Source organism: Scyliorhinus torazame, chromosome 2, assembly GCF_047496885.1.
Source record: "Scyliorhinus torazame isolate Kashiwa2021f chromosome 2, sScyTor2.1, whole genome shotgun sequence".
In the NCBI taxonomy this organism is placed as follows: domain Eukaryota; kingdom Metazoa; phylum Chordata; class Chondrichthyes; order Carcharhiniformes; family Scyliorhinidae; genus Scyliorhinus; species Scyliorhinus torazame.
Genome location: NC_092708.1, coordinates 221,412,236 through 221,439,983, shown reverse-complemented (window position 1 = coordinate 221,439,983; position 27,748 = coordinate 221,412,236). Strand labels below are relative to the sequence as shown.

The window sequence follows — 27,748 nt, the reverse complement described above, 5'->3', positions numbered from 1 at the left end:
CCCCCCCCCCCCCATTATCAGGCCCCCCACTTCCAAGTCCGGGATCCGACCCAACATGCGCCGCATAAAACCCACATCGTCCCAGTTCGGGGCGTACACATTGACCAGAACCACCCTCTCCCCTTGCAGCTTACCACTTACCATTACGTACTTGCCGCCATTGTCTGTCACAATGCTCGACGCCTTGAACGACACCCTCTTTCCCACCAAGATTGCCACCCCCCAGATTTTTGGCATCCAGCCCCGAATGAAACACCTGACCAACCCACCCCTGCCTCAATCATATCTGGTCTACCACCTTCAGGTGTGTCTCCTGGAGCATGACCACATCCGCCTTGAGCCCCTTCAGGTGCGCGAACACCCGGGCCCGCTTGACCGGCCCGTTCAGTCCCATTACATTCCAGATTATCAGCCGAATCAGGGGGCTACCCGCACCCCCTCCCCCGGCGACTAGCCATAGCCCCTCCTTGGCCTGCCACGTGCCCGCACCCCACTCCCGGCCCGTTCCCCACTGCAGCAGACCCCCATCCCAACCCCCTCTACTCGCTCCAGCTCCCCCTTGACCATACCAGCAGCAACCCGGTTCTCCCCCCCACCCCCCACCCCCAACCCCGCCCCGCAGCTAGGACCCACCCTAGTTGCTTTACTCCCCCCCCCACCCCCGCCATTGCACTCCCGCAAGTCAGCTGACTCCTGCTGACCCCGGCTACTCCCGCCTCTCCTTCGACTCCTCCCGTTGTGGGACATACCCTCCTCCTCCATTACCCATCCACAGGCACTCTGCCTCCCCCTTCCATCCCAAGCGCGGGAAACAACCCTCGCTTCCCCGCCCCGGCCCCACCCCCTCCAGCCTTCAGCGCGGGAAAAGGCCCACGCTTTCCACCTGCCCGGCCCCGCCACCTCTGACGCCGCTCCTTTTACAGGCCCAGTCCCCTCACCCCCAACTCGGGCCTCACCCTCCCCCGCGGGGCCCCATCCCCCCTACCGGCCATCCACCCCTACTCCATTTATTTACCCCCCTCCACTAGCCCACCCGACAGACCCAACCAAAACAGTGCCTAACCACCCTCCCCGAACCAAAAAGAAATAAGAGCAAAGACTCCACCTCAAAATGTAACACCCCAACAGCAATCCCCGACCACCCATCCCGACCCTCAGTTTGTGTCCAGCTTCTCGGCCTGGACAAAGGCCCACGCCTCCTCCGGAGACTCAGAATAATGGTGCCGGTCCTTGTAGGTGACCCACAGTCGCGCCGGCTGCAGCATGTCAAACTTCACCCCCTTCCTGTGCAGCACCGCCTTCGCCCGATTGTACCCGGCCCTCTTCTTCGCCACCTCCGCACTCCAGTCCTGGTATATTCGAACCTCCGCGTTCTCCCACCTGCTGCTCCTCTATTTCTTGGCCCACCTGAGCACGCACTCCCGATCAGCGAACCGATGAAACTGCACCAGCACCGCCCGCGGCGGCTCGTTAGCCTTGGGCCTCCTCGCCAGCACTCTATGGGCCCCTTCCAGCTCCAGGGGCCGCTGGAAGGACCCCGCTCCCATCAGGGAGTTTAACATGGTGACCACATAAGCCCCCACGTCCGACTCCTCCAGCCCCTCCGGGAGGTCCAGAATCCGCAAATTCTTCCACCTCGACCGATTCTCCATCTCCTTGAACCGTTCCTGTCATTTCTTGTGGAGCGCCTCGTGTGCCTCCACCTTTACCGGAAGGTCTAAGATCTTGTCCTCGTTGTCGGAGATCTTTTGTCGGACCTTGCGGATCGCCACTCCCTGGGCCGTCTGGGTCTCCAGCAGCTTGTCGATAGAAGCCTTCATCGGCTCCAGCAGGTCCGCTTTGATCTCCCTGAAGCAGCGCTGGATAACCTCCTGCTGCTCCTGCGGCCACTGCATCCACGCTGCCTGGTCCCCACCTGCCGCCATTTTGCTCTTCTTCCCTCGCACCTTCTTTGGGTACACCACCACTTTTTTAGTCGCCCCGCTGCTGGTCCAAGCCATACACTGTTGGGGAACTATTGCAATCTCCTTCCCACACCGGAAAACGTTGAAAAAATGCCGTTGGGGGCCCTGAAAAGAGCCCAAAAGTCCATTTTTAGCGGGAGCTGCCGAATGTGCGACTTAGCTCCGCATAGCCACAACTAGAAGTGGACTCCATACCCTATTGGCACTTCATTTAACTAAATGTCCTTTTACACAAACATAAACCTTAGACACAATCATCACAGTATGTTCTGTATTTTTGTCATTTTCATTCTGTCTTTTATTTCTGCCTTTTTATTCTGTCAACTTATTCTGTTTTTTCTCATTTTGTTTGGTGTCTTTTTTCTGTTTTCTATTTTTAATTCCTGCTTTGTCTTCATCATTTTTTCTACTTTAGTTTCTGTCTTCAATTGTTCTGATTTACCCTGTTGCTCTGTTATTTTCCTGTCTTCTAGTTTTGTCTCTATCTTTTTCTGCATTTCTCTTTTTCTCTTATTTTTCAGGCTAGTTTGGCTAGTTTATCTGTCTCTTCAATTTTTCCTGTCTTTTTCCATATTTTTTTCCTGTTTATTATTTTTCTTTTTACTTTGTTTAATTTGTCTTTTTTCACTATTTTTATGTTTTCATTTTTCTTTTTGTCTTTTTATTCAGTCTCTTTTGCCTGTCTTTTTTCTGTTTATTTCCGTATACCAAGAGAAGAGATTAACTAATTGCTGAATTGGAAACTGAACCAAGCTGGTAGAAGTGCCAAATTCTGTAACATTGTGTGATAATACCAATATAGTACGGTTAAAGTGAACAATCAGCCAATAGCACCTTCCAGTGGATCCAAATCATGGTCGAGAAAAACATGATGTATATTTTTTGTAATGGAGGTTGTCCTTATTGTAATGAGTCGACTTAGAAGGTGGCAAAAGTTCTTTCGGGAAATTCTTAGACTGTGCATAATTTATAAAGATTTTGTGAGGCATGCATTTGTTCCAATTTTTAAATTTATTTTTATTAGAAAAATACACGTCATAAGATTGATTGTGTCATTTCCTCATTACTACAGATGCCATTTTGTATAACTCGCATGCGATGGTTTGTGCCTATTGCCTATATGCAAGATGGCGACTGCAGGAAGTGACATCACACAATCATATATAGCAAATGATTTATGTTCATTCAAAAGAAACCACTCAGTGCATTAACAATTACTATTTTTGTCAAACAATATAATAATAATAAACCTTACTCAACCCTTGCCACAGGATACTTACAACTGATGGAATGCAACATAAATTATACACTTGACTTAAGAATATTTTTATTTTTTCTTTCTTCCTTTTTTCTTCACTTCCTTTCCATTCTTCCCTTTATTTCCCTTTTTTTTCTTTTCGCTTCCTCCTTTGTTTTCTTTTTCCTTTGCAGCTTTCGCTCTCTTTTTGCCCAGTGGTGTTTTGGCATACCAGCTCTGAGTAAGAAAAGAAACAGTTATATCTGATGTGCATTCTAACACAGAGGGCAAAATTCTCCCATTTTGAGACTATGTGCCGTGGAGGGGATGGGGATGGTGGAATGTTTCCCACTGCCAAGGCTGGCAGGAAAACACACCAAATCACCTGGACCCGACCTCATTACTTATGCACCTAGGTGTTTTATGCCATATCAGTGGTGGGTTGGACCTGGATGGCGCGTAGTCTGTAGTTGTGTCCAGATTCCCAACATCATTGATCCATTATTAAAGACAGAAGATGGACTGCCTGAAAATGAAGATAGATCTAAAGGAACATTCTGTGACTGGAAGATGGACCTCCAAGGACCCAAATCTGAAAGACTCACCTCCAGATTTGAATCAACCCACTGCTACAGTGTTCCAGGGTCTCGGAGTTGCAGGTTCTCTGCATCCCATTAACGAGATGCAAATAAGGTTCACGTTGGCCTCAGGTGGGACTTCCACCCGGAATGGCAGGCACCAGTGCAAGATACCGCTGCAAATTGATGACCGTGTCAAACAGATTTCTGGGCCTGGCACCGTATTCTTCCCCCATGACTGCAAGTAACTTGCAGCCCGTGGGTTTCCTGACGGCATGGGCATAGCCACAATGGGGAAACCCCATTGGCCGGCTGTGGAAACAGAGAATCCTGCTGTCGGCGGGGGGTGCGCCATGCTGGAAAACGGGCTGCCGGTACGGAGAATCCTGGCCAGCTCCGGGAACGGAGAATCCCGCTGCCAGTGGGTGGGGGTGCCATGCCGGAAATCGGGCTGACGGAACGGAGAATCCTGCCCCATAACTTTAAACTTATACAGACCATCTGGCGTCACAAAAGCCGAAATGTCCTTTGCTCTGTCTGACAAAGGTACTTGCCAGTATCCTTCAAGTAAGTCAAGTTTGGGAATAAAATTCACTCGTCCCACCTTTTCAACACAGTCGTTCAAATGAGGAAGAGGATAAAAATAGGAATCCATAGCTTGTCTATAGTGCTCACACAATCATTGTGTTCCATCTGGCCATCAAAATAGGTGAGCTCAAATCGTTGAAACTCCCTTCAATTATATCATTCTTAAACATGCTGTCAATCTCCTTTTGTACCTGTGCTAACTTTAGTGGATTGAGCCTTTATGGATATTGCTTAATTGGAGTAGCATTTCCTCCATCTGCATGATGTATAATTACTTTTGTACTTCATACTTTGTTCCCATATATAGCTCTATGTGACTTTAATAACTCTTTCAGGTCACTTTGACTTTCCTTTGGAAGGTAACTCAGTACATTATCTCAATTTCTTATTACTTCCTCACTGTCCAATCTAATTTGAGCAATGTCAAGTTCAGAATCATGTGCTGCTACGACACCCTGGGCTAGTGCACGGTCAATTCCAGCCCCACTTGACCCTGAGTCACAACACCAGTGAATTAGCCAATAATTCTGCGAAAAATACCCTAAGTCTTTGGCCCTTGGCTTCCCATTAATTATAGTCACCAGGTGTATAAAGGTAAACACAATTATTGTTTATTTATAACCAGAGCGATAATGAAATATGTTACTTTAACTTGCCACCCACACTCTCTCTCCCTCTACACACACACTAAACAGACAAATACAGAGGGGACGAAAGGGATTTAAAAAATCATACGTAAAAGAAAAAAAGTATTTGGGGCGGCACGGTGGCACTGCTGCCTCACAGTGCCAGAGACCCGGGTTCAATTCCAACCCCGGGTGACTGTCTCTGTGGAGTTTGCACATTCTTCCAGTGTCTGCGTGGGTTTCCTCTCACGATCCAAAGATGTGCAGTTCGGTGGGTTGACTTTGGTAAATTGCCCCTAGATGGTGTTATGGGGATAGGGCAGGGGTTTGGGCTGAGGTGAGGTACTCTTTCAGAGGGGCGGTGCTGACTCGATGGGCTGAATGGCCTCCTTCTGCACTGTAGGGATTTTGTTTCAGATGGTGGTTTCCAGAACATCACTTCTCTTCAACTTTGCTTTCAATTCATGGTTTGCATTCAGCCCTCTGTAGTTTCAGAAGTCTAGTACTCGCAGGTTTTCTGGAGAGAGATAGCAGGGTCTGGTCTTTGCTTGCAACCCACAGTGATTTCCGATCGATAGATTCATTCAGATTCTCTCTACAATGTTAGAAATGCAGCCTTTCTGGAGATAACACGGAGGAGGGAGAGGAGGACCTTGTTTTTCTCAAGCCAGTATAAAACTGAAGCTCCTTGGGACTCTGAAAAGCATTCCACTGGGATAGGAGCCAATTACCACCTGTTGCTGGGCAGAATACGGCCTTTTGGGCCAATGTTCTGGCTACCAGCCAAGCAATCAAACCGAGTCCCACTCCTCTCCCTCTGGTCCCGGCAAGTCTCCTATTCAAACCAGCTGAGACTTGCAGAAAGCTCTCCCCTGCAACTTGTGAATTCTGCTGCTTCGATTACAGGCACATGACCGTTGCTCATGCATGGATTAAAAATAACAAAATAAAAGAAACTGGAAATAAGGGAATAAACAGGAAGGTCCTTACACTGGATTTATCTCTTCTTCCTGAGTTACAATGACTAACACCTCATCCTTTCCATCTCCATCAACATACCTTTTGAGCATATTAACATGACACACGCTCTGACTTTTCCTTCTGTATAGCGTTCTAATCAAATAATTCACCTCACTTAATTTCCTTTCGATTTGATAAGACTCACTTAATCTCGCTTTTAATGGTTTATGTACTATTGGTAACAATATTAATACTTTCTCCCCACTAACTAAACAACTTATTTGTGATTCCTTAGCCATCTCATTCTTCATCGCATGCTGTGAGAATTTTGAATATTTTCTAGTCACTCATCAGCCATAGTTAATCTCGTCGTAATGTTTGACAAGTAGTCTCAGAACGCTGACTCACCAATTTCTTTTTGATCAATTTAAGTGGTCAATGACCAAACATCAATTTAAATGGACTGAATTTATTTGTTCATTAGGTGCGTTGCTAATTACAAAAAATACAAATTGAATTCCTTTATTCCAATTCTTTGGATAGTCCTGGCTATTGGCCCTCAACACGGTCTTTAAAGTTTGATGTCACCTTTCTAACGTTATTTGTGATTCTGGATGATGCACAGTTGATCAAAATTGCTTTATTCTTAAACTATCTATAACTTCGACATAAAGTTGGATCCCTGATCTGATTGGATTGCTTTATGTAGCTATTAATTCCTCATTAATACATTCTTTCTAATGTAACAACATTCTGATATAAACTTAGATTTTATTGTTGTATATGCTTTCTGATAGAACTGCATTATCTCTGAATCTTTTGCTGTCATTCTACCAACTTTCTTGAACTAAAGATATCCGCTTCATCCACCACCTACTCTTGTTCTTTATCAACTATCTGATCAAACATTGTTTATGATAACTGAACCTCAGCCTCTCCAACTGTACTCTTCGAGTTCTCTATCTCTTGTCTCAAACTGTGACTTTGTCATCTTGGGCGAAATTCTCCGGAAATGGCGCGATGTCCGCCGACTGGCGCCCAAAATGGCGCAAATCAGTCGGGCATCGCGCCGCCCCAAAGGTGCGGAATGCTCCGCATCTTTGGGGGCCGAGCCCCAACCTTAAGGGGCTAGGCCGGCGCCGGACGAATTTCCGCCCCGCCAGCTGGCGGAAAAGGCCTTTGGTGCCCCGCCAGCTGGCGCGGAAATGACATCTCCGGGCGGCGCATGCGTGGGAGCGTCAGCGGCCGCTGACGGCATTTCCGCGCATGCGCAGTGGAGGGAGTCTCTTCCGCCTCCGCCATGGTGGAGACCGTGGCGAAGGCAGAAGGAAAAGAGTGCCCCCACAGCACAGGCCCGCCCGCGGATCGGTGTGCCCCGATCGCGGGCCAGGCCACCGTGGGGGCACCCCCCGGGGCCAGATCGCCCTGCGCCCCCCCCCCAGGACCCCGGAGCCCGCCCGCGCCGCCTTGTCCCGCCGGTAAGGTAGGTGGTTTAAGCTACGCCGGCGGGACAGGCATTCTAGCGGCGGGACTTCGGCCCATCTGGGCCGGAGAATCGCGGGGGGGGGGGGGGGGGGGGAACCGGCCAACCGGCGCGGCGCGATTCCCGCCCCCGCCGAATATCCGGTGGTGGAGAATTCGGCAACCGGCGGGGGCGGGATTCACGCCAGCCCCCGGCGATTCTCCAACCCGGCGGGGGGTCGGAGAATCTCACCCCTTGTCACCACACAATCAGGAAACACCCCAGGATATGCTTCTTGCTCAGTTGTTAGCCTTTCCACCACTTTTCAATGACAGTAGGCATCACTCTCACCTGCGATCCAGCTATAAAATTACCCAGGATAAATTGAACCCCTGAAAAAGATTATTTTTCTATTACTTCTACCACAACTTCACCACTTCTCTCTGGTCTCTCTAACCTTACCTTACATAGTGGCACACTACTCATTTCACCACTAATTCCACTTATTACCGCCTTTTCCGGCAAAACTCATTCTGAACTACATGTCTCCTTATCTCTCACCATTAAAGATTGACTTGTTCCTGCTGTATCTCTTAAGATCTGAACCTCCTTGACTACTTCACCTTGTACATATGAGTAAACCTTGCCATCACAAATAAAATCTTTAAAAAGATCTGACACCTTATCAACAAACCTCTGAACCGACTGTAGACTCTTTTTTGTATCTCTTCAGCTTCAACCATGGTGTTTTCCCATTTTAATAAACCCACTTTCTTACCTGGTTTTAAGATTCTGTCTTCCCAGTACGTTTTTTAAGGTACCAACGTTGTGTGTCCAACCTTATTACAATGAAAACATTTAGGTTTTCTTATCTCTCTTCTACCCTCATGGTTTCCCTTTTAACCTGAGGCACAATAATTTTAATATCTACAAATCCTTTGCCTTGACCATCTGCAGATTTATAATTTCCCCAGTTTCTATCCTTCACAAATTGAAATGGACTTAGAAAACCAATTTTTGATTTATGAACTAATTCAAAATCATCTGCCGTTTCTGTTGCCTGCCAAGCAGTTTTAACTTTGTTCTTCCGCATGATTTCTCACGACAGCGGGAAGTGAATCTTTAAATTCCTTCAAAATAACCGTTTCCCTATGAGTTTCATATGTTAGGTCAATTTTTAATGTTCCTGTTGACGTATCAAAGTTATTTTGTTCGATTCTTTTAAATTCTATATACCTGATTCTTGCCTTAGATGTCTAAACTTCTGTCTGTAGGCTTCTGACACTAGTTCATATGCACTTAAGATGGCTTTTCTCACCTCATCATAATCCTTGGAAACCTCCTCTGATAGTGATGCAAACACTTTGGCTCTACCCGCTCTGTGTGCTAACTTTGTTTGAACCAACAATACCCAAATGATTTTGCACAATTAAATTGTTTAGATACTTTCTTAAATGAGATAATAAAGGCTTCCACATCATTCTTGTCAAACCTTAGCAGTGCTTGAATATATTTAACCGTACCCCCACTAGGCTTTTGACTGAGAGGATCCTCCTCCCTCTGATGCTCCCGTATTAGAACATAGAACAGCACAGTACAAGCCCTTCAGCCCACGATGCTGTGCTTACCATTTATCCTAATCTAAGTTCAATCTAACCTACACCCCTTCAATTTACTGTTGTCCATGTGCCTGTCCAAGAGTCGCTTACATGTCCCTAATGACTCTGACTCCACCACCTCTGCTGGCAGTGCATTCCATGCACCCACAACTCTCTCTGTAAAGAATCTACCTCTGACATCTCCCCTATACCTTCCTCCAATCACCTTAAAATTATGTCTCCTCGTGACAGTCATTTCCGCCCTGGGCAAAAGTCTCTGCTATCCACGCCTCTCATCACCCTGTACACCTCTAACAAGTCACCTCTCTTCCTTCTTCGCTCCAGTGAGAAAAGCCCTAGCTCCCTCAACCTTTCTTCATAAGACATGCCTTCCAGTCCAGGCAGCATCCTAGTAAACCTCCTCTGCACCCTCTCCAAAGCATCCACATCCTTCCTATAATGAGGCGACCAGAACTGGGCACAATATTCCAAGTGTGGTCTAACCAGGGTTTTATAAAGCTGTTATAACAGTGATTGCTTTATTGGCTATGAAGCACTTTCGGGGTGAAATCTTTCATTTTAATTTTGTGTGCCCAATTATTTTGTTTTCCAATTAAGGGGCAATTTAACATAGCCAATCCACCTACCCTGCACATCTTTGTGTTGTGGGGGTGAAACCCACGCAGACACGGGAAGAATGTGCAAACTCCACACGGACTGTGAGCCGGGATTCGAACCTGGGTCCTCGATGCCGTAGGCAGCAGTGCTGACCACTGTACCACATGCTGCCCTAAAGTGAGGTAAGGCTTCCTTCGAGCCGGAATTGAATCAGCGATCTAAGGATTTGAGGGGAAATCTTGTGATCCCAGCTGCCAGCCGTGTTGCCTATTTTTTGAGAACGCCAGTCACTTTGTGTGCCATTCTGGTCTTCCAACTGGAACCTAAGACCCCTGAAGTGGAAAACCATCTGCTGGTAACTGCCAGCCATTATAGGCCATCACGCGTTTTGGTACTCTGCACTGGAGTGATGGTAGCTGATGTACCATCGTACCACAGCCACCCATGGCCTCGGGTCTAGGATTTATCCAGGCACAGGTGAGCGATGGTGGGGTGTCATAGGTCCGGGGATGGAGGGGATACAGGAGAGGGGGGAGGGGGGGAAGAAAGAGAGGTGGAGTAGATAGCAGTGATTTTCAATGGCCCCTCCTTTCCTGAGTTTGGCTCCCTTGATCCAGCACTGAGTATCTTTGAAGGGACTCTCCTACCCCCCCCCCCCCCCCCCCCCCCCACACACACCACAGAACCTGGAACGAATTTCTGCTGAACTAAAGTAGAATAAATATGGTGAAATGTTGAAAATCAGTGTTTGCTTGTTATGCTCCCTACATAGCGAGCTCCCCCACACCTGCTACTGGGTTAATACCAGTGGTGGAAGGATGGGACCCCTAAATGGCCTAAATTGACCATGGGGTTGCAAGGATATTCAGAGGCCTTCACACCCAATTAAATGCACTTCTGCAGCAAATATATCATCGGGAAGGGCACAATATTCTGCTTGATGTCTCCTTTCTTGATTGGCCGTATGGTCTCATATAAATCAAGCTGTGACAATCTCACCTAAACGCTTTGGGAGTAGATCTACATTCTAAAACAGTTAAATATGTTCTATTCAACATATCACCAAATTTCTTCTACTTAAGTAGTTCAGCAGAAAATTATTTTGTGCATATCATGACTTGTTAGCACCATGGGACAAAGCTAAGTACAGTTTACTGAACTTGTTGAAAAATCAGAGGATACTCCAAAATAGCAAGAAACAAATTGTGAACTGTTTTCAATACATCAATGAAGACCGTTGAAATACTGCTAACACTGATAAATATTCTAGTTTCTATTTACATAGAATTTTATGCACTTTGAGAACAAGTATGAGTAAAAACAAAAATGCACAACAGCTACTGGAAATAAAACTAAGATGGATTAACTGAGGATGTCTACCTGAATATTTAACCAAACCTTTTCCTGATGCTGACGTACCTGCTATATTAACTTCAGATCGCCAGCATCTTCGTGTCGTGCAATGCTGAGCTTTACAAATCATAATATCAAACCGATCTATGGTCTGTGGTCTGATCTCAAATGGAAATTCACAAATGATTATGAATTGATGACCGCCCCCTTGTAGCTTCCTTGATCAATTTGTCAGCCAATATTGATTTAGAGGCCTACACGTGAAAATGGTCACCTTGGATAGAGAGCAGTGAAAAGAGGAAAGAATTTTGCTGGCGTTGGAGTATCAATCAATATCAATCTTGTCTAAACATGCCAAATGGCATGGCTTGACGATTTTGCATGATTTGTCCAAACTGATTAAAATAATTTTAACATAACAGGCCAATTGGGAAGCTGACAGATAGAAATCCGATATTGAATAATTTTACTTTCCATTGAGTACTACTGTGAGGAGTATAAAACCAGCTTTCCAACTGATCCCATGGGTTTTCTATCCAAAGAGTTTGGTTAAAATTGCTCTCTCAGTGAAATTGTCCTAAAATTGATTTTCAGGAGGCACTTGAAAGAAACTACTAGAACTTTTGATTTCCTGTTCCTTTAAAGAGAATAATGAATATCATGGTAAATCTAACAGCACTTGACTAGGCCACCAGGAATTGTACATGGTCGATACAGCCGACCTGTATGAGAAATTACCAAGTCTCTGCACAAGTTTGGTGTGTGAAAAGTCACGTGTCCTTGGGCCATGAACCAAAATTTGCCACTTGTATAAAAATGTGTTTCTCCCACAAATACATCCCTTTGTTCGCTTTAGTTTCCAATTAAACATCAATTGTGACTCTTTTTTAAAGTTGCTCCTTACCTTAAATAATTCCTCCTCCTCTTTGTATACAGGATCGTTCTTGGCCAGAGGAGCGATAAACTCTACTGCAGCTAGAGGTTTTGTGTGCAGCTGCTTTCTGCGGTGCTCAGTTAGAACATATTTCGCAGCTTGGCAGAAGTGTCCCTGGGTATAACCATCAGTAACTTTAGCTAGGGAACTCAGGTCCAGTGAACTAGTCAGGATCCCACCATTTTCTTGAATTATGCTTCGCCATAATACTGACACAAGAAACAAGAAAGTACTAATTAGTTACTATAAATATTGTTATGACACCCTGGGCAAGTGAGCAGTCAATTCCAGCCCCACTTGTCTTGGAGACATAACATAAGTGAATTAACAAATAATTCTTCGAAAAATACCCAAAGTCTTTGGCCCTTGGCTGACCAATAATGACAAACACTAGGCTTGTAAAATTTAAACACAATTACTGTTCATTTATACCAAGAATTATTATGAAATATGCAGTAAATACAACTGATTAATGACAAGCTAATAACCTACTACCAACATCAACTACCCAACCCTCTACCAAACAAACAAAACAGTCAAAGACCGAGGAAGAAGAAAAGGGGTGGGAAATAATATGGATGAAAGTCAGAACATAAGAGTCTTTGGGCGTGATCTACCCGAATAACAATAATCGTTATTATTGTCACATGTAGGCTTACATTAACACTGCAATTAAGTTATTGTGAAAAGCCCCTAGTCGTCACATTTTGGCGCCTGTTCGGGTTTACTGAGGGAGAATTCAGAATGTCCAAATGACCTAACAGCACGTCTTTCGGGAATGGGGACAGTCCCGTAGCTCGTGAGATTAGCCAGGTGTTTCCTGGTGCTCGAGAGCCAAGAAACACCCCATTATCTAACATCCATCCAGGTTGATTGGGGGCCTCAGCGGGGAATTCCCTGCCGAGGCAACACAGTTGTGCACGGAGGAGCTCCACCTGCCGGAACTCCTCAGTGCAGCGAGAGATCAGGGCGCCATTTAGAACTGGCATCCCGATCTCCCAAGCCCCTAACGCAGCGCCCGAATACGCCCAAGCACCAAATCAGTTCAAGGAGGTCCTTGGGCCCCTCCCCCTCTCCACACTGCACACCCTGGCCCAATCACCGCTGCGCAAGAATGCCAGTGGCAGCTTGGCAGTGTGAGGCTGGCATCCTGGCAGTGCCCCTGCCAGCTGGCAGTACCACCCAGGCATCTTGGCAGTGTCAGGCATCCAGGTGGCACTGCCAGGGTGAAAGGTTGGCACTGCCAGGGTGTGCCTAAGTGGCACCAGCAGTGCCAGGGTACCACCCTGCCCAGAGGGCATACACCTGGGGGCCTCCAATCCCCTGGGAGACCCCCATAGTCCCCGTTAGTGGAATCCTCCAAGGCGAAGGCGTTGGATCCACATCTTGGTTAGATCTTGGGAACGCCTATTAGAGTGAGACTAGCTGTCTCACTCTAATATGTAGATTTGCCAGAAAGTGATCCCACCCACAATGGGCGGGATTCACATTGCTATGTCACACGAGATCTTGCGAGGCATGGCAGTTGGGTAGATCCCGTATGTGGGATCTCCCGGCATCAACCCGTCCCGTTGCGCCGCGCCATGCTGCATTTCGACCACAATGTGACTGATACATTCTGCCTTTTGCTTCAGATGGTAGTTTCTTTATCAGCTTTCTCCACAGCAAGCTTGCAGATTAAAGTCTCTGGTTTACAGCCTGTGTGGTGGTATGTATTAGGGGTAATACGGTGCACCACGTGTCGACAGGCTATTGGTGGAGGGATGCCAGGTCCTGATAGGATCTGCCACCTACTGGACTCCACCCAGAAATGCCGGTATAAGAACCCAGTTTTTCCCTCCATTTCCCTCAGCAGCTGCATTCTTTAACCACGCTGCTGGGGATAAAGTTCTGCTTAATAAAGCCTTCAATTGACATTACCTCAACCTGCCTCGCGTCATATTGATGGTGCTACAATTTATTAAGCAGAATTTAAATTGAAGAAAATGACGTGGGAACATGGAGCTCCAAATCACCCCGGAGTGCCTGCGCATCGCACCCCAAGCAGCTAACTCGGCCTCTATCTTCAAGCACTGGATGGCATGCTTTGAGGGCTACCTCCGAACGGCCCCCGGCACACCGACTGACGAACAAAAGATGCAGGTCCTCTATTCCAGGGTGAGTCCTGACGTCTACTCCCTTATCGAGGACGAGGACGGTTTCACCGGTGCCATCGCCGCGCTGAAGGACATCTACATCCAGCCCGCCAACCAGGTTTTTGCTCGCTACCAGCTCGCCACACGACGGCAATTTCCGGGGGTATTGCTGGACGAGTTTTATAACGCCCTGCAGATCCTGGGTCGAAACTGCAACTGCCCGGCGGTAACAGCGACTGAACACACAGAGCTCCTGGTCCGCGATGCGTATGTGGCAGGTTTGGCCTCTTCCCAGATCCGCCAGAGGCTTCTGGAGAAAGAATCTCTGGGACTTACAGAAGCTCGGGCCCTGGTGGCATCCCTCGATGTGGCCTCGCGTAACGCCCGCGCCTACGCCCCCGACCGCACTACAGCCCCTTGGGCTCCGTGGACCCCCGCTGCGGTCGACTCTCCAACACCCCCCCCCCCACCCCCGCAAACCTGCGCGGCCAAAACACCAGACCAACCGGGGGGGGGCCCCGCTGCTATTTTTGTGGCCAGCCGAAACACCCTCGGCAGCGATGCCCGGCCCGCGCGGCTACCTGCAAAAGCTGCGGGAAGAAGGGCCACTACGCGACGGTGTGCAAGTCCCGCGGGGTCGCCGCTATCTCCGGGGAAGAAGCGGACCACAGACCCAGCCCCCCCAGCGATCAACGTGTGACCAACGGACGCCGCCATTTTGGACTCCGGACGCCACGAGGGAGAGATGGGCGCCACCATTTTGTCCACCCCCGACCGCGCTCGATCTGTGGACGCCGCCATCTTGGCTGAAGGACCCCGACACAGACGGCCACATACTGCCTGATTACGATGCTCAACTTCAACAACCACGTCTGGCTTCGACGACCCTCGACCAGTCGCGACCCCGGACGCTCCAGACTGCAACCACTACAGTCCTAGTGAATGGCTACGAGACGCCATGTCTTATCGACTCTGGGAGCACGGAGAGCTTCATTCATCCGGACACGGTAAGGCGCTGTTCCCGAGTAATTCGGCCAAGCACCCAGAAAATTTTCCTGGCGGCGGGATCCCACTCCGTTCAGATCACGGGGTTCTGCATCGCTAACCTAACGGTGCAGGGGAGGGAGTTCCGAAATTACCGGCTGTATGTCCTCCCCCATCTCTGTGCGCCCACACTCCTAGGGTTGGACTTCCAATGCAACCTCCAGAGTTTAACATTTAAATTTGGCGGCCCTATACTCCCACTGACTGTCTGCGGCCTCGCGACCCTCAAGGTTGAACCGCCTTCCTTGTTTGCGAACCTCACCCCGGATTGCAAACCCGTCGCCACAAGGAGCAGATGGTACAGCGCCCAGGACCGAGCATTTATCCGGTCCGAAGTCCAGACGCTGCTGAAGGAAGGCATCATCCAGGCTAGCAACAGTCCCTGGAGAGCCCAGGTGGTAGTTGTTAAGACCGGGGAGAAACAGAGGATGGTTATCGACTATAGTCAGACCATCAACAGGTACACTCAGCTAGATGCATACCCTCTCCCCCGCATATCCGACATGGTCAATCGGATTGCACAGTACAAGGTCTTTTCCACCGTGGACCTCAAGTCCGCCTACCACCAGCTCCCCATCCGTCCCGGTGACCGCAACTATACTGCCTTCGAAGCAGACGGGCGGTTATACCACTTTTTAAGGGTTCCATTCGGCGTCACGAACGGAGTCTCGGTCTTCCAACGAGAGATGGACCGAATGGTTGACCAGCACGATTTACGGGCCACGTTCCCGTATCTCGACAACGTCACCATCTGCGGCCACGACCAGCAGGACCACGACGCCAATCTCCAAAAATTCCTCCAGACTGCTCACGCCCTGAACCTCACTTACAACAAAGAAAAATGCGTGTTCCACACCGATCATCTAGCCATCCTGGGCTACGTAGTGCGTAATGGAGTGATAGGCCCCGACCCTGAACGCATGCGCCCCCTCATGGAGTTCCCTCTCCCCCACTGTGCCAAAGCCCTGAAACGTTGCCTGGGCTTCTTTTCTTATTACGCCCAGTGGGTCCCCCAGTACGCAGACAAGGCCCGTGCACTAATCCAGTCCACTACTTTTCCCCTGACGACAGAGGCATGCCAGGACTTTAGCCGCATCAAAGCGGATATCGCAAAGGCCACGATGCGCGCCATCGACGAGTCCCTCCCCTTCCAGGTCGAGAGCGACGCATCGGATGTAGCTCTGGCGGCCACCCTCAACCAAGCAGGCAGACCCGTGGCCTTCTTCTCCTGAACCCTCCACGCTTCAGAAATCCGCCACTCCTCAGTGGAAAAGGAGGCACAAGCAATAGTGGAAGCTGTGCGACACTGGATGCATTACCTGGCCGGTAGGAGATTCACTCTCCTCACTGACCAACGGTCGGTTGCCTTCATGTTCGATAATGCACAGCGGGGCAAGATCAAGAACGACGAGATCTTGCGGTGGAGGATCGAACTCTCCACCTTCAATTATGAGATCTTGTATCGTCCCGGAAAGCTGAACGAGCCATCCGGTGCCCTATCCCGCGGCACATGTGCCAATGTACAAGTGGACCGTCTACAAGCCCTCTACGAGGACCACTGCCACCCGGGGGTCACTCGTTTCTACCACTTCCTTAAGGCCCGCAACCTCCCTTACTTCGTCGAGGACGTCCGAACAGTCACCAGAAACTGCCAGATCTGCGCTGAGTGCACCTGGTTAAGGCCTCTCGACCCTTTGAACGCCTCAGTTTGGATTTCAAAGGCCCCCTCCCCTCCACCGATCGCAACGCGTACTTCCTGAACGTCGTTGACGAATACTTCCGTTTCCCTTTCGCCATCCCCTGCCCCGACATGACAGTGTCCACGGTCATTAAAGCCCTCGGTACCATTTTTACACTGTTCGGTTTCCCCGACTATATCCAGAGCGACAGGGGGTCCTCCTTAATGAGTGACGAACTGCGTCAATTCCTGCTCAGCAGGGGCATAGCCTCGAGCAGGACGACCAGTTACAACCCCCGGGGGAACAGGCAGATAGAAAGGGAGAATGGAACGGTCTGGAAGGCCGTCCTGCTGGCCCTCCAGTCTAGGAGCCTCCCAATTTCCCGCTGGCAGGAAGTCCTCCCGGATGCCCTTCACTCTATCCGGTCCCTGCTGTGCACCACCACGAATCAAACGCCTCACGAGCGCCTCCTCCTCTTTCCTAGGAAGTCCTCCTCTGGAACGCCACTTCCGACCTGGCTAGCAGCTCCGTGACCCATTCTGCTCCGGAAACATGTGCGGGCGCACAAGTCAGATCCGTTGGTGGAACGGGTGCATCTCCTTCACGCCAACCTGCAATGCACCTATGTGGAGTACCCCGATGGCCGACAGGACACGGTCTCCCTGCGAGATCTGGCGCCCGACGGAGCTACCCACACCCCCCCAACGCCAATCACCACCTCCTCACTCCCGCCGGTTCATCCCGCAGCCACCCCCTTCCCGGGGGGTTCGGATCTCCTCCCAGACCCGCCCAGGAGTAAGGACATAGGGGACAGCGCTACGCTCCCAGAGTCGACGGGACTCGAGCCAGCGCCATCACCACCACGCCCGAGACGATCGGAACGGATGACCAGGGCGCCCATCCGGCTCATTGAATCACTTTAACTCTCAACGTTTTCAGTTATTGTGTCTTGTTATAGTTATGGCATCATGCCGACCCTGTTTGGCCCGTTGGCCCAGTTTTCAGTTATTGTGTCTTGTTATAGTTATGGCATCATGCCGACCCTGTTTGGCCTGTTGGCCCAGTTGAAGCGATAATTTTGTGTTTTGTTCAAAGTTACGGCACAGTACCGACTCTGTAAACCCCTACCGCCATGCGAACCACCATCCCGCCGGGTTTTTTTTCAACAAGGGGTGAATGTGGTGGTATGTAATAGGGGTAATACGGTACACCACGTGTCGACAGGCTATTGGTGGAGGGATGCCAGGTCCTGATAGGATCTTCCACCTACTGGACTCCACCCAGAAATGCTGGTATAAGAACCCAGTTTTCCCTCCATTTCCCTCAGCAGCTGCATTCTGTAACCACGCTGCTGGGGATAAAGTTCTGCTTAATAAAGCCTTCAATTGACATTACCTCAACCTGCCTCGTGTCATATTGACAGTGCTACAGCCTGTAATGATCTTCTTTGCTGTTGAGCAATGTATCACTCAAAGCTTTCCTATTGAGCCCCCTTGCTTCTAGGCACCTGCCTTTTCTTGGGAAAGAATTGGTCGGTTCACATCAGACTTTTCTACAGAGGGAGTTGGTTGGTTCTGGATTCTGCCTGCACAGCCTTTTCTGTATGGAGGTGGTTTTCACAGTGGCAGTCAGGAGCGGATTAGTTAGATCTTTTTGGAAAGAGTTAGTTAGATCCCTCCATCCAGGCTGCAGAATCAAAAGTGAAACCAAAATGGAACCCCGTGACTGGAAAATATTCAGTGGGATAATATCCCAGTAACTGGGAAGAGCACAGCATTTTGGGCTCATTTGTTGTTGGCTGCCAACCTAGTCAATCAAACCGAGTCATAGCTGATGTCAGCCAATTGGTAATCACCAGGGTAAACCGGCACAGCCTTCCAGAACCTTCAGTTTGAATTAAAGGAACAGGCTTCTTATATAGGCTGCTTGCCTCAAAGTGACATGTTCAATAACCATCTATGTGTAACAGCGAAATGAAAGAAAGGGGAAATAAGGGAATAGCAGGGAACAAACCTGCTATTGGACGTGTGCAATATTGTAATGACTAAGTGATATATTGGAATTTATTGTTGATGATATTTGTCAAGGAATGCTTAACATACTCCCTGTACACACACGACTGTGTGGCAAAATTTGGTTCAACTCCATCTACAAGTTTGCTGACGATATGACCATAGTGGGCCGGATCTCGAATAACAACGAGTCAGAATCCAGGAGGGAGATTGAGAACCTAGTGGAGTGGCGCAGCGACAACAATCTATCCCTCAATGCCAGTAAAACTAAAGAGCTGGTCATTGACTTCAGGAAGCAAAGTACTGTACACGCCCCTGTCAGCAACAACGGGGCCGAGGTGGAGATGGTTAGCAGTCTCAAATTCCGAGGGGTACACGTCTCCAAAATCTGTCCTGGTCCACCCACGTCGTGCTACCACCAAGAAAGCACAACTGTGCCTATACTTCCTTAGGAAACTAAGGAAATTCGGCATGTCCACATTAACTTTTACCAACTTTATAGATGCCCTATAGAAAGCATCCTCTCTGGCTGCATCACAGCCTGGTATGACAACTGCGTGGTCCAAGACCGTAAGAAACTTCAGAGAGTCGTGAACACAGCCCAGTCCATCACACAACCTGCCTCCCATCCATTGACTCCATCTACACCTCCCGCTGCCTGGGGAAAGAGGGCAGCATAATCAAAGACCCCTCCCACCCGGCCTACTCACTCTTCCAACTTCTCCCATCGGGCAGGAGATACAAAAGTTTGAGAACATGCACGAACAGACTCAAAAAACAGTTTCTTCCCGCTGTTACCAGACTCCGAAACGACCTCATTAACACTACACCCCTGTTATGCGTCACCCGATGCCGGTGTTTATGTAGTTACATTGTATACCTTGTGTTGCCCTATTATGTATTTTCTTTTATCTCCTCTTCTTTTCATGTACTTAATGATCTGTTGAGCTGCTCGCAGAAAAATACTTTGGTACACGTGACAATAAACAAATCCAATCCAATCCAACATGTCTTTGATATTCCATTGTTCGCGACTTTACATAGCGTGTTAACTTGTATTTGTTAAAATAAAAGATGCAAGAAGATTGTAAAAGCAGTGGGGAGGATTTTCCATTCCTGTTTTCAGCGGGTGGGATCAGTGACGAGTGAGGAAAGGCCCTCAAGAGGTCCAAATCACATTTTACACCAACGTAATTGCGTGATGGGATTGTCCCTGCCCCCTGCCACTGATGTAACAAGAATCCCAACGTTAAACATTGGGAAACCCATTACAATTCAAGCAGAATGAAACAGTGGCCTGTACCTTTAACTCAAGCAGAGGATTTCAGCATCAGGAGATCAGTGTTGACTTGGTTTGATAGCCAATGAATTGGCCAAAAAGGCTGTGCTCTGTATTGCAACAGGTGGCAATTTGATCTGATCACACTGATACGTTTTTCAGAGTTACAAGGCTTGTCTTTGGTTTCACTTGTGTTTCTGCAGCCTGGATGGGGTGATCTAACTTACTCCAGAAATATCCAGTTAATTCTCTCCAGAAGGCCACTGTGAAAATCAACTCTTTCTGCAGAAATGGCTGATGTGAACCGACCAATACTTTCTCCAAAAAGGCCTGGAAGCAAAGTTTGATGCAAAATAAAGTGCCTCTCCAGAAAGCTCAACCACTGACACCTGAATGAATCCACAGTAAAAGCCTTGAACTGAAGGCCGGGATTGAAACAAAGCTACTAAAGGATCCATCATCTGAAGCAAAGACTGTACCGTTTGACCTTCATCCTTATTATTTTCCATATTTTCTCTGTGATTGTTTGGCTTGTGAATGTGGGAGAGGGCCGGACAGTTTAAAGGGGGGGGGGAGGAGTCAGCTATTAGCTCAACTTTAACTAGTTGTATGTACTGCATGTTTCATGGTAGTTCTTAGTTATAGAGTAATTGTGTTTAAACTTACAAACTTGGTGACTGTAATTATGGGGCAGCCAAGGGCCAAAGAGTTGGGGTATTTTAAAAATAATTATTGGTTAATTCACTTGTGTTGTGTCTTCGAGATGAATGGGTTTGGAATTGAAAGCGCACTCGCCCAGGGTGTCGTAACAAAGGGAATAAACAGGGAATAAACAGGAAAGACCCTTACATTGCACACAGTGGGGCCGATAACCTGGGTATAGCAAGTATCAGAAAATTGAGCTGGCTAGCTCACCTGGCTGAATTTACTTCCCTTTATGTAAACAAGAGGAAAAAGCTGGTGTTTTGTCCACTAACATGACATTTGGTCTGCCAGATTTTCCAACATTCACTGCATCCAAGCAATCCAGTGCATAGATCCAGCAACATAGGGGCAGCATGGTAGCATTGTGGATAGCACAATTGCTTCACAGCTCCAAGGTCCCAGGATCAATTCCGGCTTGGGTCACTGTCTGTGCGGAGTCTGCACATCCTCCCCGTGTGTGCGTGGGTTTCCTCCGGTGCTCCGGTTTCCTCCCACAGTCCAAAGATGTGCAGGTTAGGTGGATTGGCCATGATAAATTGCCCTTAGTGTCCAAAAATTGCCCTTAGTGTTGGGTGGGGTTACTGGGTTATGGGGATAGGGTGCAGGTGTTGACCTTGGGTAGGGTGCTCTTTCCAAGAGCCGGTGCAGACTCGATGGGATGAATGGCCTCCTTCTGCACTGTAAATTCTATGATAATCTATGAACATCTTTACAAAAGGATCTGTACTCACCAAAACGAGAGGTATAGTCAGGTCTCGGAATTAGCACAATTTTCTGGAAACCTCGACAGAAAGACTTCAATTCTGCATCAAAGGGTCGGTGCGTTGTGCCGACAATAAGGACACGATCTCCTGCTTTAATGGATTTGAGTATTTTGGGAAAAGATTTCTTTAACCGCTTTGGTTCCAGCTACACAAAGATGAGAAAAGGAGAAATTTGATGCTACAGGCACTGAACAGAAGACTAACATGAAATAACTTATGTGTAACATCTTGTTTAAAACAGTTGTCAAGCATGGTTTGATATTTTACCAAAGAATATGTTCCATAGATTAAAAAATGTAGATGGATTATTTATCTCACAAAGAGGCTGTTTATATCGCTACGATGGAACAATTGGGAAAAATGCTGGATATTGCTCTATCTATCCATACATACCAATAGCTTTTCATTTAGTGAGCGATGTATTTGCGCTCTTTGCAAATACAAAGGCTGAAATACGTATCAATTAGTTCATTAACCGTTATTCATTAAACAGCATGAAATCACAGCTGAAAAGACCATAACAAGTCTACTGACTTAACAATCTGGGCCCGCTATCAGCCTCAATATTACTAAACAAAAACCTGCACATACCTCCTTCTCCATTTTTGGAACCTTCTTGTAGAACATCTTTTCTGCATTGTCAATCCATACAACGGAAGGTTGCAACAGGCGAGCAACCTGGGAAAATCACATCACCAAAGGTTAGGATTAAAATGTATAAAATGCAAAAACATTAGGATCGCAATCTAACGGGAGCAGAATTAGGTGCGGTAGCGAGCGGCAATTGCCAGGTGCTTCCCAACGGCCAGCCCGGCGAGATCGCGACCATATCTAAAGTCAGTTAGGTCTGGGAATGATGCTCCACGCGCTTCACGATGGAAATGGCTGTCCCACCAGCTGATTCGCTTAGACCGTGCCCAGCCGATCCCCTCTAACAAGGGGGAGCAGGTCTTAAACTGCTCCCTCCGAGCAAACCCCAGACCGCACACAGCCATACCATCAAGGAGGCCTGCATTATGTTTTCGGGCGCCCACCTTGTCCGGTTGCTGGAGGCGGTGAAGTCGCGACGGAACAACCTGTTCCCCCGAGGAGGTCGGAGGGTCAGCCACTGGTCAGCCGGTACTGCCAAAGATGTGCAGGTTAGGTGGATTGGCCATGATAAATTGCCCCTTAGTGTCCAAAGCTTAGGTGGAGTTACTGGGTTAAGGGGTAGGGCGGGGAATTGGAACTAGGTAGGGTACTCTTTCCAAGGGTCGGTGCAGAATAGATGGGTCGAATAGCCTCCTTCAGCACTGTAGGGATTTTTGTATTCTATGATTAGTCAGGTCCTCAGTGGATATCCTCTATCACCCAAGGGCCAACCTGCCATCCTGAGGTGTTCCTCGAAGACGCTGGGGATCTCCAATTGCCCCAGGATGTAGTTGTCGTGTGTGCACCCAGGGAAGCGTGCACACACATGCATGATCCAGAGATGATGGTCGCACACCAGCTGGACGTTCAGGGAATGGAACCCCTCCTGTTGATGAAGGGCACACCCATACACGCAAGGCAACATGCATGCCATCTATTTCACCCTGGACCTGGGGCATTCCGGCGATGGTAGAGAATCCTGTTGCCTGGGCAATTTTGTGGGCCTGGTCCAGGTCAAAGTTTGTGTAGTTGGCTGCCCGGGTGCATTTGTGGGCTGTTCGTTGTGAAATGCCACACAAGTCCCCGCTTAAGCCCTGGAATGGACCCGATGTGTAAAAGGTTCAGGGCTGCAGTTACTTTCATGGCCACCAGGAGCAGGTAGCCTCCTCCACGGGGTGCCAGATCCGCAAGGACATGGCACAAGTGCCACACTGTCCCCTTGTTGAGACGGAGCCTCCTGTGACACATGGTGGCCAACATCTCCTTCAACGACTAGTGACGCCTGTCCACCTTGGGCCATCACTGGCCTCCCCCTCTGGGTCCTTCCCTGGACTAATGGGCGGCCAGGTCCTTGGGGTGTGGGGTGAGTCCCTGCTCATGGGTTGTTGCCTTGAGCATCTGTCGACGCTGCTGCTGCTGCCTTCTCTGGCATCTGGGCACCTGAACTGCCAGCAGCACTACAAGGGCAGCTGTTGCAGGGTCCACGATATCACCCATAATGTGATAACTGTCCGGAATGGGAGGGTGAAAGACCGACAATTATTATCGCTTCCAGCCTGGAACTCTCCAAGCCTTCCCCACCCTTATGTTCCCGCGTTCTCTCACGGGTTCAACCGACAGGCTGGACACTGCCCTGAACATGTAACCCTGGCCACAGAAGGGGCCCCTGGGCACTGGACTGCAGACCTCAGACCTCTGCCAGGAACATTACGTGGACTAGGCCCGTGTTCCCTCCCCAATCCATGCACAGGCACCTTTTGGTCGTGGGGATAGTCCCTGTTCTGGAGTCCAGCACTTGGGTGTTTGACTGTTGGCTGCTGCCTCTTATGGTGTTGACATCTCCAGGGTTCAGGCAGAGTGTCCAGGCCTAACAGTCTGATTGGAGTGCTAGGCAATAACACACCCCTGCGACATAGCACGTCTACCCACAAGAATCTACTTGAGAATATTTGTTTATTAAACAGTTAACAGAAATGAAGATTTGAAAATCAAATACGTGACATTCCACACATCACATTAACCAACAAGGAAATATCACAGTTCCATATTAGTACCAATACAAAACGATATCAGCTTATTTTCACAAAAAAAAAAACAGATGGTATCACCCCTTGCAGTTTCTCCACAGAAATGGTGGATAAGCCTGAGAATGTATTATCATGTCCAGAACTTTGAAGTAGAAATGATCTGTCCATCAGTGTGTTACTTGTTCCACGTATCAGTGTCATTCTCCACCCACGAGCCACAGCTGTGCAGGCCCTCCCACAAGGCCCAATCTCAGCGGAACCAAATCCTGGCATCCACACATTCCACTGGCAGTTGAACATCCTCGACTTCCAGCGTGTTTAATCCACAGTGTTGTGCCAGTTACATGCAGCACTCACTACACCAACAACAAAAGCAATCTGGGAAAGAATTTCTTCAATGGCATCATCAGGGGGACCATTTGGATCAATGTTGCGCACTAGGTCCCACAGCGTCTTCTTGCTTTAAACTATACGTCTCCCTGAGCCTGGTGTTTTAAGACTGGTAACTTAGAAACAATTGTCCTTCTTTCCGGCTAAAAAAAATTGGAAGGAAACAGCAACAGCAGCCTCCAGGCATTTGCCGCCACCAGCAGGAGCAAGCAGCAAACACAACCTGCAGCTGTGAGGTGCTCTTAAACTTAAAATTCCCAATTCCCTATCAGTAATAGTCTTCAGCTGTGCAGCCAGAGGCCACCACTGTCCGAGGGAGTTAAAGTGACCCTCACCATATTACCACAGACAGGCTCTGCCCTGGGAGTGTTCAGTGGGACCTTTAGGCAGCGGCTGAGGTTGCTCCTGGTATGGGTATACACAATCTAGGCGGTGGCCTGTTGGACCAGCAGGCGCTGAGCCCCTCACCCCCCACCGAGGCAGCAACTCCAGTACCCCTGGGCTGCATGCCCAATTTTGAAGAGGGCTACTTTGAAGGTAGGCTGATCAGTGGCAAATGGAATTCAATCCGGTTAAGTGTGAGATGATGAACACGTGCAAAAGAAGCAAAGCAAGAGAATACATGTTAAATGGCAGGAACCTGGGAAGCACCGAGGATCAGGGAGATTTTGGTGTGCATGTACAGTGGAAACAGTGGTTAAGAAGGCACATGGTATACTTCCTTTTATTAGCTGAGGCGTAGAGTTTAAGAGCAGGGATGTTATGCTGGAACAGTATAAAACATTGGTTAGGCCACAGCTAGAGTATTGAATGCAGTTCTGGAATCCACATTATAGGAGGAATGTGATAGTAGTGGGAAGGGTGCAGAGAATATTTACCAGGGGATTGCCTGGGCTGGAGAGTGTTAGTTATGAAGAGATTGGATAGACTTGGATTGTTTTCCTTGAATCAGAGGAGACTGAGGGGGGACATGATCAAGATGTATAAAATTATGAGGGGCATAGAAAGACAGGTAGAAACTTTTCCCCTTGACGGAGGGGTCAATGACCAGGAGGCATAGATTTAAGGTAAGGGGCAGGAGATTTAAATGTGATGTCATGTGAGAGTACCTTTGAGAAATGGGTGTTTATAAATGGGTGTGTATATAAGTATCTATAGTGAGAGTACCTTTAAGAAATGGGTGTTTATTACTGTAATGATGTCAGAGAGTGGGTGGAGCTGGGCTGTCTCAGCCTTTTACTTTCGATTTAGGCTGTTTTCTGCAAGGTGTGTTTTAGTTTCGTTTTCAGAGCTGGATAGCTGCAGTCACAGCCAGAAGGTGTATGAATCTCTCTCTGTAATCTAAAGATTGTAAATCAATCTTGGTGATTTAAAACTAATAGCAGTAATGACTTTAACCTGATGTACTTCTGGTAAAAGATGTTATAAGTCTTATGGATGTTAAAAGGAAAGCTTAAAGGATTACGGAGTGTTGTATTCTTTGGGGGTTGTATTTGAATTAATGGTTGCTAAGATGTTCACTGTATGTTTCAAAAAGGTTAACTTGAGTTCATGGAATAAACATTGTTTTGCTTTAAAAAATACTTTTCCATTTCTGCTGTACCACACCTGTAGAGTGGGCTGTGTGCTCCTCATACCACAATCTAGCAAAAGTTGTGGGTCAGGTGAACTCCATGATACACTTTTAAATTCTCTAAACCCTGGCCCATAACAAATTGGGGGCTCGAGGGGGATAAAAGTCTATCTATTGGATTGGCTTAGTGAACTTAAAGACAATGAGGGGTGAGCATATTGTGGGTGCTTTTCAGGTGTGGTATTTTAGGTTAAGTAGGGAGTGTATTGTGGACAATGGCTCTTTCAGAAGCTCAGAAGTTTTTGGGGGTGGAGACGGTCACACGCAGTACGTTACGGACAGAGACTAAACGCAGACTGTTTGATTTGGCAAAAACATTGCAGTTAACATTACCTGACAAAATGCGAAAAGATGAGGTAATTATGGCGGTGGCTAAGCATTTAAAGTTGCCTGAGATACAGTTTGACTCATTGGAAATGGCAAAAATTCAGTTACGAATTAAACAAATGGAACATGAGAAAGAGTTAAAGCAGATGAATACGAAAGAGAGAGGAAGTTATGTAGTTTGGGAAGAATGTTGCCAGAAAAGGTGGTAATATGTGGAATTCAGGGTACGAGGAGTAGTGTTCAATTGTATAAGGTAAGGTTGGAAAGTCCAGTGAAGAGTGGTGAAGTGGTAGTAGGAGTAATAGAGAAACTATCTTGTCCAGGAATACAGTTTATCTTGGGTAATGATATAGCTGGATCGCAGGTGGGAGTGATGCCTACTGTGGTTGATAAGCCAGTGGAAAATCAGACAACTAAAGTGTTGAAGGACGAATATCCTGGTATTTTTCCGGATTGTGCAGTGACAAGGTCGCAAAGTCACAGGTTAAGACAAGAGAAGAAATCAAAGAGTGAAGATGAAGTTGAAGTGCAATTATCAGAAACGATTTTTGATCAGATGGTTGAAAAAGAACAAGAACAGGTGGAGGATGAGGCGGATATTTTTAGTTCAGGAAAATTGGCGGAGTTACAACAGAAAGATGTAGAAATAAAACGGATGTATCAGAATGCATACACGGAAGGGGAATCTGAATGGATACCAGAGTGTTATTACCGTAAAAGTGATGTCTTGATGAGAAAATGGAGACCTGTACATATGCAGGCGGATGAAAAGTGGGCAAAAGTTCATCAAGTAGTATTGCCGGTAGGGTATAGAAAGGAGGTATTGCCAGTTGCACATGAGGTACCAGTGGGAGGTCATTTGGGAATAAGGAAAACTCAAGCTAAAATCCAGAAACATTTTTATTGGCCTGGACTACATCAAGATGTAGTTAAATTTTGTCAATCATGTCACACATGTCAAGTGATAGGGAAACCTCAAGCAGTGATAAAACCAGTGCCCTTAATACCCATTCCAGCATTTGAGGAACCTTTTACAAGGGTCCTAATTGATTGCGTAGGACCGCTTCCTAAAACAAAAAGTAGGAATCAATATCTTTTGACTATAATGGATGTGTCTACTAGGTTTCCAGAGGCCATTCCAGTACGTAATATTACAGCTAAAAAGATTGTGGAGGAGTTACTTAAATTCTTTACTAGATATGGAC

At 47.8% G+C, this 27,748-nt stretch overlaps 1 protein-coding gene across 2 annotated transcripts in view; it reads right to left on the bottom strand.

Moving 5' to 3' along the window:
• Positions 1-2,956: 2,956 nt before the first annotated feature.
• Positions 2,957-27,748, bottom strand: part of LOC140396113 (dynein regulatory complex protein 11-like) — a 291,112-nt gene continuing 266,320 nt past the window's right edge. Inside the window, exons 16-19 of one of the 2 annotated variants that reach the window (XM_072484239.1) lie at positions 22,128-22,214; positions 21,504-21,681; positions 11,889-12,127; positions 2,957-3,438 (exon numbers count right to left, since the gene is read on the bottom strand). In XM_072484239.1, the coding sequence (XP_072340340.1) occupies positions 3,292-3,438; positions 11,889-12,127; positions 21,504-21,681; positions 22,128-22,214 (651 nt within the window). In that variant the 3' untranslated portion in view covers positions 2,957-3,291. The remainder of the gene's footprint in view (positions 3,439-11,888; positions 12,128-21,503; positions 21,682-22,127; positions 22,215-27,748) is intronic. The other variant, XM_072484248.1, reaches the window with a different exon arrangement.